At 40.4% G+C, this 14,270-nt stretch overlaps 1 protein-coding gene across 2 annotated transcripts in view; it reads left to right on the forward strand.

Annotated features, from left to right (window-relative positions):
* The first annotated feature begins 1,243 nt into the window (after nucleotides 1–1,243).
* The window catches only part of LTN1 (listerin E3 ubiquitin protein ligase 1), a 55,229-nt gene continuing 42,202 nt past the window's right edge, over nucleotides 1,244–14,270 (forward strand). For both annotated transcript variants that reach the window (XM_043448824.1, XM_043448825.1), the window contains exons 1-6: nucleotides 1,244–1,387; nucleotides 6,993–7,196; nucleotides 7,802–7,900; nucleotides 8,954–9,184; nucleotides 11,499–11,551; nucleotides 12,304–12,484. In XM_043448824.1, coding sequence (XP_043304759.1) covers nucleotides 1,346–1,387; nucleotides 6,993–7,196; nucleotides 7,802–7,900; nucleotides 8,954–9,184; nucleotides 11,499–11,551; nucleotides 12,304–12,484 — 810 coding nt within the window. In that variant the 5' untranslated portion in view covers nucleotides 1,244–1,345. The remainder of the gene's footprint in view (nucleotides 1,388–6,992; nucleotides 7,197–7,801; nucleotides 7,901–8,953; nucleotides 9,185–11,498; nucleotides 11,552–12,303; nucleotides 12,485–14,270) is intronic.

The following is a 14,270-nucleotide window of genomic DNA, read 5'->3' on the forward strand; positions in this document are numbered from 1 at the left end:
AAGTGAGCAGTTATGGAGGATCAAGGGCTCAGACTCTCCTCTAGCAGCTTCCTTTACTTAAGCATAAGGGAAAAAGGGAAGGAACACATCCTTACAGAGTGGACATCACCAGAGTGAACTCTGAAACTACGATGTGAGGCCACTTGGAAATACAAGCAAGCCGAGCGGCTCTGAGCCGTGCGTTGCCTGGGACAGGGCGCAGGTAATTAACATCTAGGAGCAGAGTCAGAAAAAGCTGCGTTCGACTCCTGTCTACACTGCGCATTGGCAGCAGGAGCCAGGGCAAGAGGCTTACTCTGCCGACCCTCGCTCTGTTTATAAACATGGATGGGATCGTGCCTATCTCAAATGACGCTGCAAAGATTAAATGAGACGTTTGCAAATGTCCTTAAATCTTACGCACACGGCACTCAGCAGGCCTTCAATAAATGGTACCTATTACATGCTAGCTTTAGTGTTCAGTTCAGCCTCTCAGTCGTGTCTGATTCTTTGCGACCCCATGGACTGCAGCAAGCCAGGCCTCCCTGTCCATCACCAACTCCCCGAGTTTACTAAAACTCAGGTCTATTGAGTGGGTGATGCCATCCAACCATCTCATCTTCTGTCGTCCCCTTCTCCTCCCGCCTTCAATCTTTCCCAGCATCAGGGTCTTTTCAAATGAGTCAGCTCTTCCCATCAGATGGCCAAAGGATTGGCGTTTCAGCTTCAACATTAGTCCTTTCAGTGAATATTCAGGACTGATTTCCTTGAGGATTGGCTGGTTGGATCTCCTTGCAGTCCAAGGGACTCTCAAGAGTCTTCTCCAAAACCACAGTTCAAAACTATCAATTCTTCGGCGCTCAGCTATCTTCACAGTCCAACTCTCACATGCATACAGGACTACTGGTATGAAACATGTTTTCAAGTTCTAAATAAGCAGGAAGCTGGTGGGGATAAGAGAATGCAAAATTAAATGCAGAACTGGCTAGAATCAAAGGAGGTGGGGACATGCAGGAATTTTAGAAATTCTCCTACCGCTAAGGAGGGATCAAATCTTGCCTTAGCAAAGCGAGGAAAACAGGATTTGGCGCCTTGGGTCTCCAAGGCGTGGCTTCCTACTGGGCAGGAATTACATCACTCACATGGGCGTGGCTCCAAGTGTGACGTATCCCACAGCGGTTGGTCAGGGAAGCGGCAGGAGGTGGGGGCGGAAGTAGGGCGGGAGATGGGCGGGGTGGGTGGCGGAAGGGGCGGGTCGGGGGAAGCTTTTCCTGTGAGCCCTTTTCCGGTGCCAGGGGCCGGAAGTTGTGGCCCGGCTGTGTCAACCCGGGGGCTGCGGGCTGGGGGTGCGGCTGAGACCTCGACCATGGGCGGGAAGAACAAGCAGAGGACCAAGGGGAACCTGAGGGTGAGTGCAGGGTGACCCAGCTGGCGCGGGAGTCCTCTCATCGCTGCGGCTGGCCCTGTCTGCCCGGCGCATGGCCGGAGGTTGTGTGGAGCGCGACTGTGGGGTGGCATGTGTTTGCGTGTCCAGTGTGACCTCTCTGTTCTGTGTGCGTCCCTGCGGGCGGGGTGGGATATATCTGAGCAGAATGGGGATGTTAAGCAGAGGGGAAAGATGTTACCGTGCCCAGCTGTCCCCAGTTGAGCACACTTCGTAGCCACCCCCCTCCCACTCCCCCCCGTTTTCGTTAAGAATTGGTTCAGTGTCAGCTTCACCTGGAAGGCTGCCTGACCAGGGTAGCAGGGGGTAGCATCGTGAACAAGGGAGTGGAGTGGGAGATAGTTAAGGTGAGCCTGGAGTGCGCGGAGTCTCGGATCACGTCGCTCCCCACATCCGTCAGGGTATAGGCAAAGCTCTCACGATGATATATATACGCGATATGGGGTCTGCTCGGGCCCCTTTACATCTCCGACCCCATCTTTAGCTTCCTTGTCTCTCACTCCATCAGGCCACACTGATCTCTTCCCGAACCTTGACCTTGCATGGCAGGCTCCCAACGCTCTTTTGTAGGTGGCTCCAAATTTTGCTCGAGACATCTCAGTGAGGTCTCTCATGATCACCCTATTTTCAGTTGTAACCTTCCCCTCCACCCCCACCCCGCCACCGCTCCCTGTTCTCTTTTCCTGCTTTATTTTATCCCATTGCATATCCGACTTCTAACATACTATTTGTTGGTTGTCCTGCTTCATTTACTGTCTTGCTTCGTTAGAATATTAGTATAGGACCTAAGTATTTTATGAAGGTAGGTGGTGTTTTTATCTGCTGCTATTTATTATCTTTGGAACCTAGACCAAGGATTAGCATATAGCAGAAGTTCACTAAATACTTGTTTAAACCCCAGGGTAGACTAAACATACAAGACTGAGAATGTCATAATGGTGTATTTTTTATAAAGATATTTTTTATGGTACTTTAGGTTTTTAATGGCGCAGTCTAATTTCATGAAGATGCTTCTTTCTGATCCAGTTTTAGTGATTTCAGTGCCGTGGTTTTCTTAGATCTGTCAGTCTTCTTTTGTGGTTAATAATGTCAACAATAGTAACAGTAACTAGCCTGTGTCAGTACTCTTTTAAATAGTTTACTTCCATCCTCATTTAATTTTAATTTTTTATTTAAAAGTTTTTCTCAGTGTTTAGTTTTGAAATGTTCCAAATATGAGGATAAGTTGCAAGAATATTGGAGCAACAACTTATAAATTCTTTACCTAGAAATAACAATTGGTAGGGCTTCCCAGTTGGCACTAGTGGTAAAGAACCAGCCTGCCAGTGCAGGAGCCACGAGAGATTTGGGTTCAATATCTGGGTAGGGAAGATCCTCTGGAGGAGGGCATGGCAACCCACTCCAGTCTTCTGGCCTGTAATCCCATGAACAGAGGAGCCTGGCGGACTGCAGTCCATAGGGCTGCAAAGAGTCAGACACGACTGAAGCAGCTTAAGACACACACACAAACCAGTTGGTAATCCGGTCACGTTTGCTTTCTCTTTGTAAATATATGTATTTTGCCAAACCATATGACAATTAGCGGCAGAAATCATGACCCTTAATTCCAAAATACTTCAGCGTGTACATTCTAAAAACAGCAAATTTCTTCTTCATAGTCATGAGAAATTATCACATGCAGAAAATTTAACTTCAGTATAATACTATTATCTAATGATATACAATATTATGTTCACACTTCTGTAGTCATCTCAGTATTGTTCTCTAGAACTTCTGTTTTCGATACAACAACTTTAAAAACATTGGCGAGCCATTGAAGGATCATTCATTCCATCTACATCTAGACAGTTTCTTAGTGCCTTTTTTGTTTGTTTTTTTGGAGGAGCATTCTTTTATAGCATGAACAATTTGGCAGTTGACTTGCTTAACGTAGACTTGTCTAATTGTTCCTCATAATTGGATTCAGGTTAAACAGTTTTTGACAGAAATCCTTCCTGGGTGATGTGTCTTTCTTAGCGCCTCTCACACCAGGGAGACACATGGTGCCTGCCTGTCCCATTATGTGTGGTGTATGTTTAATCACTTGATTAAGCTGATGTTCACTGTATGGGTTTCTCTTTCCACTGACTAACAGCACATAATCTGTGGAATGGTAGTTTGAGGTTAGGACTAACCTCTTGCAGAATTTCACTTAATGGTTTTGAGCATCCTTTGATGATTCTTGCTGAAATCAGTTATAATTATGGTAGTTTGAAAACTTATGTTTAATCATGACTTCACCCTAAGTAATGATTTAGTTACTGTTACCTCATTTTAATGGAGAAGGCAATGGCAACCCACTCCAGTACTCTTGCCTGGCAAATCCCATGGATGGAGGAGCTTTGTAGGCTGCAGTCCATGGGGTGGCTAAGAGTCAGACATGACTGAGCGACTTCACTTTCACTTTTCACTTTCATGCATTGGAGAAGGAAATGGCAACCCACTCCAGTGTTCTTGCCTGGAGAATTCCAGGGATGGGGGAGCCTGGTGGGCTGCCATCTATGGGGGTCACACAGAGTCGGACACGACTGATGCGACTTAGCATCAGCAGCAACCTCATTTTAAGCCACCTTCCCTAGTGGCTCAGAAGCTAAAGAGTCTGCCTGCAATTCAGATGACCTGGGTTTGATCCCTAAGTCGGGAAGATCCCCTGGAGAAGGAAATGGCAACCCACTCCGGTATGCTTGCCTGGAAAATCCCATGGATGGAGGAGCCTGGAGGGCTACAGTCCATTGGGTCGCAAAGAGTTGAGTCAGAGCTATGGTTTTTCTAGTAGTCATGTATGGCTGTGAGAGTTGGACCATAAAGAAAGCTGAGCACCAAAGAATTGATGCTTTTGAACTGTGGCGTTGGAGAAGACTCTTGAGAGACCCTTAGACTGCAAGGAGATCAAGCCAGTCAATCCTCAAGGAAATCAGTCCTGAATATTCATTGGAAGGACTGATGCTGAAGCTGTCAATACTTTGGGCGCCTGATGCGAATAACTGACTCATTGGAAAAGACCCTGATGCTGGGAAAGATTGAAGGCGGGAGGAGAAGGGGACGACAGAGCATGAGATGGATGGCATCACCGACTTGATGGACATGAGTTTGAGCAAGCTCTGGGAGTTGGTGATGGACAGGAAAGCCTGGTGTGCTGCAGTCCTTGGGGTCGCAAAGAGTTGGACACGACTGAGCGACTGAACTGAATAACTGATCCCCTTTGCCGTATACCTGAAAATAGCAAAACATTGTAAATCAACTATATTCCAATAAAAAATAATTTTTTTTAAAGTTTGCTGTTAAAAGATCAAATTGTGAAAAGGCATGACATATGCAGAGACCTTTGTTTTGAATTTGGGACTGGAACACACATGGTGGGAACAAAATTAAGAGAGGAGAGGAGGGAAGTGGATGAGGGGAGAAACGAGTGGCAGGAAGGTGACTGGAGAGGTTGAGTCCAGATGGTGAAAATCTTGAAAGTCGTCCTGAATTTGGTCTTTAAACTGTAGACTCAGGGTTGCCACCTCAAATGCCTCTAGAAGCTGGGCACAAAAGAATGAAGTAGGTGTGGTATAAGAAAATTAACTTCCAGAAATAGAATCCAAGTTCTTAATTTTTGAACTGTGGGTACCAGTAGCTAATCCACAATGGAGAAAGTAACGAGAAACTGTAACTACATTTTAAATTCAAATCAGACCTTGAAAAAGATATAATTAGTTAAAAATAGTTTGTTATTTTTGAAAGTAAAAATCTGATACCTTTTCTTCTGCACTATCAGCTCTGATCTTATGGTCAGTTCAGCCTTGACTCCTTTAGCTTTTTATACTATTTCATTATTCTGTTTCACAATGAAACTTTACTCATGAGTTTATAGAGAAAATTTCAATGTCTTAGTGGCATCATGGTTGGTTTTCAAAATTATACTTCACTGACTTCCTTTGTAGATCTTTTAAAAAATTAATTAATTTTATTTTCTCTTTGGCTGTGCTGGGTCTTCGTGGCTATACACGGGCCTTTTCCAGTTTTCCTGGGTGGACTTCTCCCTGCAGCGTCAGTGTGGTGCACAGGCTTGGTCGCCTTGCAGGACATGGCGTTTTCCTGGACCCGGGCTTGAATGCATGTCCCCTGCGTTGGCAGGTGGATTCTTAAGTCCATCTTTGCAGCTCTTTATTCATGTGTCAGTATTGAGAAAGGTGAACTGAATAATGTTAATTCATTTTAATGAAGTCTTCAAATAGAGAACCTTTTTTGAAATTAGTCTTAAATGCTTCTGTTTTGGGGGGAAAAAAATGAGTCCGTTTTCATTTCTGGTCACTCATTTCAGTTCAGAAAGTAGTCCAGGTTATTATTTCTTGATAAATGAGTTTCCCAAACACAGTTTTGCTGGGTAACAGCAAACTAAATCACACATTTGTATTTTCCGACATTCTTACAGAGAAATAAGAAACAGATGAGTTTAGATAGGTTGTGATGTCATCCTGGACATTGAGCTGAGGCATTTTCGTATTAGATGACAGTGAATACATTAATTTCTTTCAACAGTTTAGGTATTTTCTCTATCTGTCACAAAGAATTCTACTGGAAGCTACTGTATTATGTAGCTTCCAACAAACCACTGACTGATTCAAAACTAAAGAATGTATCTTATATCCTGACCACTGTATTTATTTTTATGTCCATAACTAATGTAGTTTGTAACCATTTTAGCCCATTAGGCTAGGCTTTGGTATGTGGAAATGAGTGTGTCTGCCCACAGGGAACTCTTGGTCTAGAAGTTGCTGTCATTAGACTTATCCTGTGATAGTTGTTCAGTAATTTCTTGAATGAGTGAATGAATGAAAAGATATAATCCATTTATGAGTTAAGTTTGCGTCACTACATAGCACACATATATGTGTATACATACTATTTATAAAAAAGCTTGAAATAAAAAACTTCACAAAACAGTACTTATTCTCACCACATGTGATGTATTCTGATTTTTTAAATTTTGTTCCTTTTATTTAAAATGACCTACAGGCTGTTAAGTTGCTGTCAGGAGCCTCTAATTATTTGTGCGTGTGCATGCTCAGTCACTGTATAGTGTGTCCGATTCTCCGCGACCCCGTGGACTGTAGCCCCACCAGGCTTCTCTGTCCATGGGATTCTCCAGACAAGAATACTGGAGTGGGTTGCTATGCCCTCCTCCAGGGGATCTTCCCAATCCAGGGATCGAACTCATGTCTGCCCATGTCTCCTGCATTGCAGGCGGATTCTTTACCCACTGAGCCATCTGGGAAGCCCCTAATGGCTTATAGTCATAACTTAAAAAACGTTGTTCTGATGTTTAGGAAACCGGGAAATAGCTCCTAGGATCATTATCATTAAGTACTTGTGACAGAGTATTCATCTTTGGGGAACATTACAATAGAAGCATAGGCTATGGGGAAAAGGTCCTCAAATGAGTTTGCTTCCTAGTGGGAATTGTCAGGGAATTATTCTAAAGAACTTAGTTAAATTTTGAACTCTTCCTGAACTCTGACTGTTCTTCCCCCTGCTCTCTTACCAGCCTTCAAACAGTGGCCGAGCTGCAGAACTCCTTGCCAAAGAACAGGGAACGGTGCCTGGATTTATTGGTTTTGGAACATTTCACAGTGACCTAGGCTATGTTCCTGCTATTCAAGGAGCTGAAGAAATAGACAGTCTTGTGGATTCTGATTTCCGAATGGTGCTGCGGAAACTTTCTAAGAAAGATGTCACAACAAAATTAAAAGCAAGTTTTGTTTTCATTAAAATGATCAAGGGAATCTTTTTGTTAAAATGTCATTGGTTTTTTTTTTTTCCTGGCCAAATTGCACAACCAGAGATCTAACCTGTGACCCCTGTATTGGAAGCATGGAGTCCTAACCACTGAACCACCAGGGAATTCCCATCATTAGCATATGTTATATAAAGAACAGTGAAATAATTTACCACTAATAAATACTTCTACAATTGTACTTTTTTTCTGACACATTTTATACTTGTCTTTTGCATTATAAGTTAGTTTGTTGTTCTGCACTTTTTAGAATCACTTTGGAATTCTGACTGTACATTTTTTCCTATTAGATAATGTAATTTTGACCTTATAATTGTAAGTGGGTTTTTTTCCTTGTATATGTTTTGTATTTTTTAAAAAGAGGGGAAAAAAAAGGAAAAGTTTCTCCCATAGTGATCTGTGATGGAACTCTTAAGATTAGTATTATATGGGACAAACAGAAACAAAGTATTCTCATGTTACATAAAATATTTCTGCCATTTTAAAAAGCATAAATATAATCAATAGTTAATATTATGGCTGTTGATTCATTGCTAACAATTTTAATAATTGACTTTTAGGCCATGCAGGAATTTGGAACTATGTGTACAGAGAGAGAGACAGAAGTTGTAAAAGGAGTTCTTCCATACTGGCCGAGAATTTTCTGCAAAATTTCGCTTGTAAGTATTCAGACTTACCTAGTTTGTTTCTGCTGTGTTGATGTTTTGTTTTTGTTGACGTTATGAGGACTATCAAATTTATATGATTCATTTTTGGTGAGGGTTATGGATTGTTATGTCAGTGTGGTTATACAGATTAGATTATGTAGGTTGTGCAGAGGAGTATGTGTTTTCGGAAAATAGGTCGTTACTATAGAATTACCTAGATACTTGTGAAAAGTGAAAATGAAAGTCACGTCCAACTCTTTGAGACCCTGTGGACTACACAGTCCGTGGAATTCTCCAGGCCAGAATACTAGAGTGGGTACCCTTTTCCTTCTCCAGGGGATCTTCCCAACCTAGGGATTGAACCCAGGTCTGCTGCATTCCAGGTGGATTCTTTACCAACTGAACCACAAGGGGAGCCCAAGAATACTGGAGTGGGTGGCCTAACCCTTCTCTAGCGGATATTCCCAACCCCGGAATCGAACTGGGGTTTCCTGCATTGCAGGTGGGTTCTTTACCAACTGAGCTATCAGGGAAGGCCCCCCCTAGACACTTTTAAGTCATAGTAAATTTTGACAGGGCTTCCCTGGTGGCTCAGCAGTAAAGAATCCGCCTGCTAATGAAGGAGACTCAGGTTCGATCCCTGGGTCTGGAAGATCCCCTGGAGAAGGAAATGGCAACCTTCTCCAGTATTCATGCTTGGGAAATCCCAAGCACAGAGGAGAGTAGCAGGCTACACTCCACAGGGTGCAGAAGAGTTGGAGGCGACTTAGTGACTAAACAGCAACAAATTTTGACAATGTAACTTCTTTGTATACTTGCTCTGAAAGAATGAGAATGAAATGCTTCATTATCCCAGGAGTAGCCTTGACTCCATCTTGAATATAGTTCTTTTTATCTCATTGGGAAAAAGGAAAAATTAATCAGTTTTTCTATATAATTATGGATTTTCCTTTAGTTCTGCACACAGGTGAATTCTTATTAATGGGTCTTTATAGCATACCCAGAAATGTCTTTATTTGTTTTTATGGGTTAGAACTGTTTTAAACCTTACTGTGTTTTCAATAGGATCATGACCGCCGGGTTCGAGAAGCCACACAGCAAGCTTTTGAAAAACTTATCCTTAAAGTAAAGAAACACTTGGCTCCTTATTTAAAAAGTTTAATGGGTTATTGGCTGATGGCTCAGTGTGATACTTACACACCAGCTGCCTCTGCAGCAAAAGATGCCTTTGAAGCAGCTTTCCCTCCGAGCAAGCAACCTGAAGCCATAGCATTTTGTAAGGATGAAATCACAAGTGTAAGTCCTAAGGATCTTTCCATGTCTATTTTTTAAAGTGTTTAAGGGATATGAGACATATTACAAAGACACCTCTTTCATCTAGTATTGTGAAGGAATGAGAAATGAAAATAGTTTCAGTGGAAGATTGCCTTTTTTAAATGGTGTATAACAAAATTGACCATTTTGGCTTTTTAAACATAATTAATTTTTCAAATTGGACCATTCTTAAATTATTTAGGTTTTTCCTTCTTTATTTATTATCTAACTTACCATGTCTAAAAGATTGAAGTATGTGCTTTGTAATATATAAACTAAAAAAGAATCCATCTAAAAATTAAATCTAAACTTTTTTTCTCCCATATTTTCAAATCAATACATGTATATAGATATATTTCATCCTGATAATCCTTTGTATTTATGTACTACAGTTTATTTAACGTCTTTCACATTAGTATACATTTGGGGTTTTTCCCCATTTTTTTATGGTAATGAACACTGCTTCAGTGAACATTTTTGAATAGATCTCTTCATAAGCTGTAGGTATGGGAGTTACCAGAACTTCTAGTAATTGAATATGTTGGGTCAAAGGATAAGAACATTTAAAATTTTTATAGTTATGGATAAATTGCCCTTCAAAAGGCCATCCAAATTTATACTCCCATTAACAGGTATACATTTCTCCAACACTTGGCCAACACCTTTACCAAACTGATATTGGCCATAGCTCTTATGACTCAGTTTGTGTGTGTAATACTGTCCTTTTTTCATTTTTTCCCTCATTTGCCATTCCTAATACATGAACTAGAAAAAATAAATTCCAGACTTGTTAGTATTACAGCAAGAAGTAAGAATAGGTGAGCCGTGAGTCCATTGAGGAGAGATGAGGTTTAAAAAAAACCATGCCCTCATCCATTCCCCTGTGTCGTACTCTTATATTTCCATAGCACCCTGTGTGTAATCCTACCTAAACATCCTCTCTCTCTGCCTCCCTCCCTCCTTCCCTTCCTTCCTTCCTCCTTTAAATTCATCAGCCTTTCTGTGGTTCCCATTACCCTTACAAATTCAAATTGCTTCTCTTGGCCTACAGGATTCTTCATGATCCCTTATTACATACCTGATCTCTTTGCCCAGCATCTCTCTACACAGGCACACATATGCATTCTAGTTCCTCATTTAAATTCTTGGTCTTCATTCTTTGTTTTTCTGGGGTACCAAAGTTCATTTTTTAGAGTGAGGGTTTCTAGCTTTAATCATACTCTCAAAGGGAGTTCTCTGACCCAACTGTAAATTAGGAATCATTGGTTTATTTAAAATATCAAGCGTAAATGTTATGAGAGTGAAGTGTCATGAGTTTGAACGCTTAAAGAGTTTTAGGAAATGGGTTTTGAGACAATTAATTTGGCTCTTCCTAGTTTTTTGTTGTTGTTGTTCTTGGTTTTGTTATGATTGAATAACTGATCATTGAATACGAGGATTAGTTCCTGTGTTGTTTTACCTTTAGTTGGCTGTGTCACAGTCATACAGATACTGGTTTGAACTCTTCTGAGTTCAAAATCAATTTATTAGCAAGGAGTAAGACAAACGAGATTAAAATGTCATAGTGTCTGTCAGATCATGGGTTCTGGCTCATACCATTGGGTTCCAGTCCCTCTCTGCCATTAGCTGGGGTGTTTGACCATGAGCAAGTTTCTCGGCCTCCATTTCCTCATCTATTAAAGTGGGAATTCCCTGGTACTTCACTGAGTTGTAGTGAGGATTAATTTAGGTAATGCATGGGATTCCTGGTGGGTGGAAAAGCTCAGTAAACCCTGGCTATTGTTATTGCTGATAAAATTAATACTGGAGCTGTGGACTTGCTGGTACTCCACCCCGAAGTAAGCAGTCTTACTCTGCATTTCAAATGGAACCTTAGACCCTCCTCTGTGATGGAGCAGAACACTATGTGTGTTCTTCCCTGTGAGCAGGGAGGTGCTCCAAAGAGCCGGGCGAGGGAAGCAGAGCCTGATTCTGTCCCAGACCTACTAATCAGCTGTCCTTTCACTTCACTACTGCCTGCAGAGAGGAATGTAAAAGCAAGAGGACAAGAGTATTTAGGGAGAAGTTCCTCCTGGCGGAAGCTAGAGATGTTTGAAAGAAGTACCCTATCCTTCTTTACCCTAACAGCTGCCAACCTTGGGAATTAGTAAGGGTGAAATTAGTAATTGGTGAAATTCAGACCTTTTAGTTTTGCTTCTTTTGCGAGGAAGAGGATTAAGAACTTTTAGGTAAGATGTAGTTTATACTCTTGTCTCTTCACCAAACAGTTCAGTAAGATCTCAATCCCCCCTTGTAGGTGCTACAGGATCATCTTATCAAAGAAACACCTGATACCCTCAGTGACCCACAGTAAGTTGTATTGTGTCTATGTGACTCAGGTTAAGTGAAACTCTGTTGCACTCATTGGTCATAGGTAACAAGAGGATAATTTCAATGTGATGTTGAAAAAAGGGATTCTTTAAAAAAGAGAAAAAGGATTCAGAATGTAGAGATGAAGATACTTAATGCAATGTTATTTACCAGGTGCAGTTTTAAGTGCTTTTACCTGCAAGTTGTCCCTCTATTTAATTTGAATTATCTGGGAGCTCACACATTTGGTTCTTTTACAAAAAGATGTTTTTAGATTTTTTTTCCACATTTGCTTTTTGACAGTCATAGCAGGAAACATTTTAAGGTCTGGATGAAAATAATTGAAGAACTGTGAATAGTTCTATTAAAAGAATAGTAAGATGTTCCATTTGCCTTTTACTCTTGTGTTCTAATGAAGCCATTAAGAGTCTGTAAGGGAAAGCAGTCTTCGATGCAGTATTATTTATTCTCCAGAATCATCCAGTTAACTGCTACTGAGAGTGATGTATATGTATACACTTATTTCAGGCCACTCCTTTGCATCTACTTTAACCTGGTATTATTAAAAAAATATGTGATTAAAACTGTATGTATATTCGTATTTTGTGGGGGCTTGACACAGGGAGAATGAGTATAGAAATAAAGTAACTTGGGTAGATACTCAGTGATAAAACATTTAAAAAAGAAGTTCTGCATACGTAGCTTGTCTTATTCTCAATCCTTATGTATATTTATTTTCTTTTTACATCAAGAACTGTTCCAGAGGAAGAGAGAGATGCTAAATTCTATCGAGTCGTAACTTGTTCCTTATTGGCATTAAAGAAATTGCTTTGCCTGTTACCTGATAATGAGCTTGACTCTCTGGAGGAGAAATTTAAGTCTCTTTTATCACAGAATAAGTTTTGGAAGTATGGAAAACACAGTATACCTCAGGTATCTTAAACTTTTGGTTTTAAGACATTTCTCTGATTCCTTTTTCTCCCCTGATCTTGTTAGTTTTTATTTATGCTTAATGTTTATTGTTTATGTTTAAACTCTGCAAACACATTTTTGTGCTGGGACTGAATCGCCTGTCTTACTAGAATGTTACAGTATTTCCATTTTTTTACTTAGTTATTTGGACCTCAGATGCAGAGTTGAATCGTCGTCTTCCTCTGTTCATGGCACTTCAAAACTTGTATGTGTGTGTGTTTAATGCTTTTTCATTTAATGTATTTGTTTTTTCCCTTTTGTCTTTCTCCCTTCTCCACCTCCACCAGCTGACCATTCTAAATGTGATTAATCTGTGTGCTTTTGCCTGTGTAGTTGTCTCATTGTTTATGATAATTATATTCTGTGAAGTGCACAAACCCTGCATACTGAAGCATTGCTCTTAGGGTTCCTGTGAGTCTCTGGTCACAACATTTCGGTAATTGGTCAGTACATTACCTTATTTTATGTTTGTCTGTTTAAAGACACCTTATTTAATATATATTGTTGGTTCACTAACTTTGAACTCCCACACAGCATTCATGCCTGAGTGAAGTTTATCTAATTTTCTTTGTTAGGCATGTCCCAACCTATGTGTTTTTAATTCAACATGAACAATTCAGTGTTATATTTCATCTCGTTTATTGCCTTTTACTTGGTAATTTTTTTTTTAAAGTACTGAACTATTTCACATTCCTGTATGTGTACAGTTGGTCCGTGGCTTCTCACTGATGGGTAGTACTCAGAAGTTTACGTTCATTCCATTTTATACCTGTTCACTTCCCCAGTGATAGACACCCTGGTTGCCTCGGACTCTCTGCTCCCACAAATAAGGCAGCGGTTAGCATCTTCATTCATGTATCCCCGGATCTGTGAGAATTTCTTTTTCTGAAATCCTCGTAGTTTTTGAATTGCTGAGTCAAACAGTATATGCATACTTAATTTTCTGAAGTAGCACCAGAGTGCTCACCTGATGGGCTGCATTGCTCTATGCTCAACCAGCAATACGTGATGAATACTATTGATATGTATCTTATATTGTAGCCAGGACTAGGCATCATTCAACTTCCTATTTTTTTATCAGTCTCAAATGAAGCTGTCTTTAAGTTTAATTACTCTGTTAACTGGCGACTTACCATCTCTTCATAAGCTTTTGAAATGTTTGTGTTTCCTCTATAGACTACTTGTTCATATCTTTCTTCTCTTTTTTTTCTACTAGAATTCTTTTTCTTATTCTATAGGAGTTCCTTGTATATTTTCAGTATTAGTCCTTTTGTCACTTTCAGGCATTGGAAATTATCCCCCATTCTGTTACCTTTCATGTGTCCTCTTTTATTAAAAAAAAAAAATCTTAATTTCGATGTAATCAAAACCACTGGTTTTGCTTTATGAAGACCTTTCTCACTTAAGAAAAAAATTTTTTTTTTACTTATTTATTTATTACTTTGTATTTGGCTTGGTTTTTTTTTTTTTGGCCATACCACACAGCTTGTTGGATTTTAGTTCCCCTGGCCAGGGATTGAACCTGGGCCCTTGGCAGTGAGCACTTGGACTCCTAACCACTAGACCACCAGGGACTTCCCTGTACCTGGCTTCTTTTGCTCAGCACAATGTTTTGAAGATTCTTTGTTGTTGCTTGTATCAGTATTTCAAAGTGGTTGTACCGTTTCCACTCTGATCAGCAGTATATGAGGTTTTTATTTCTGTTTCCTTACTCTGATATTGTCTGTTGTTTTAAGTCATTGTCTCA

The sequence above is a fragment of the Cervus canadensis genome, chromosome 27 (genome assembly GCF_019320065.1).
Source record: "Cervus canadensis isolate Bull #8, Minnesota chromosome 27, ASM1932006v1, whole genome shotgun sequence".
In the NCBI taxonomy this organism is placed as follows: domain Eukaryota; kingdom Metazoa; phylum Chordata; class Mammalia; order Artiodactyla; family Cervidae; genus Cervus; species Cervus canadensis.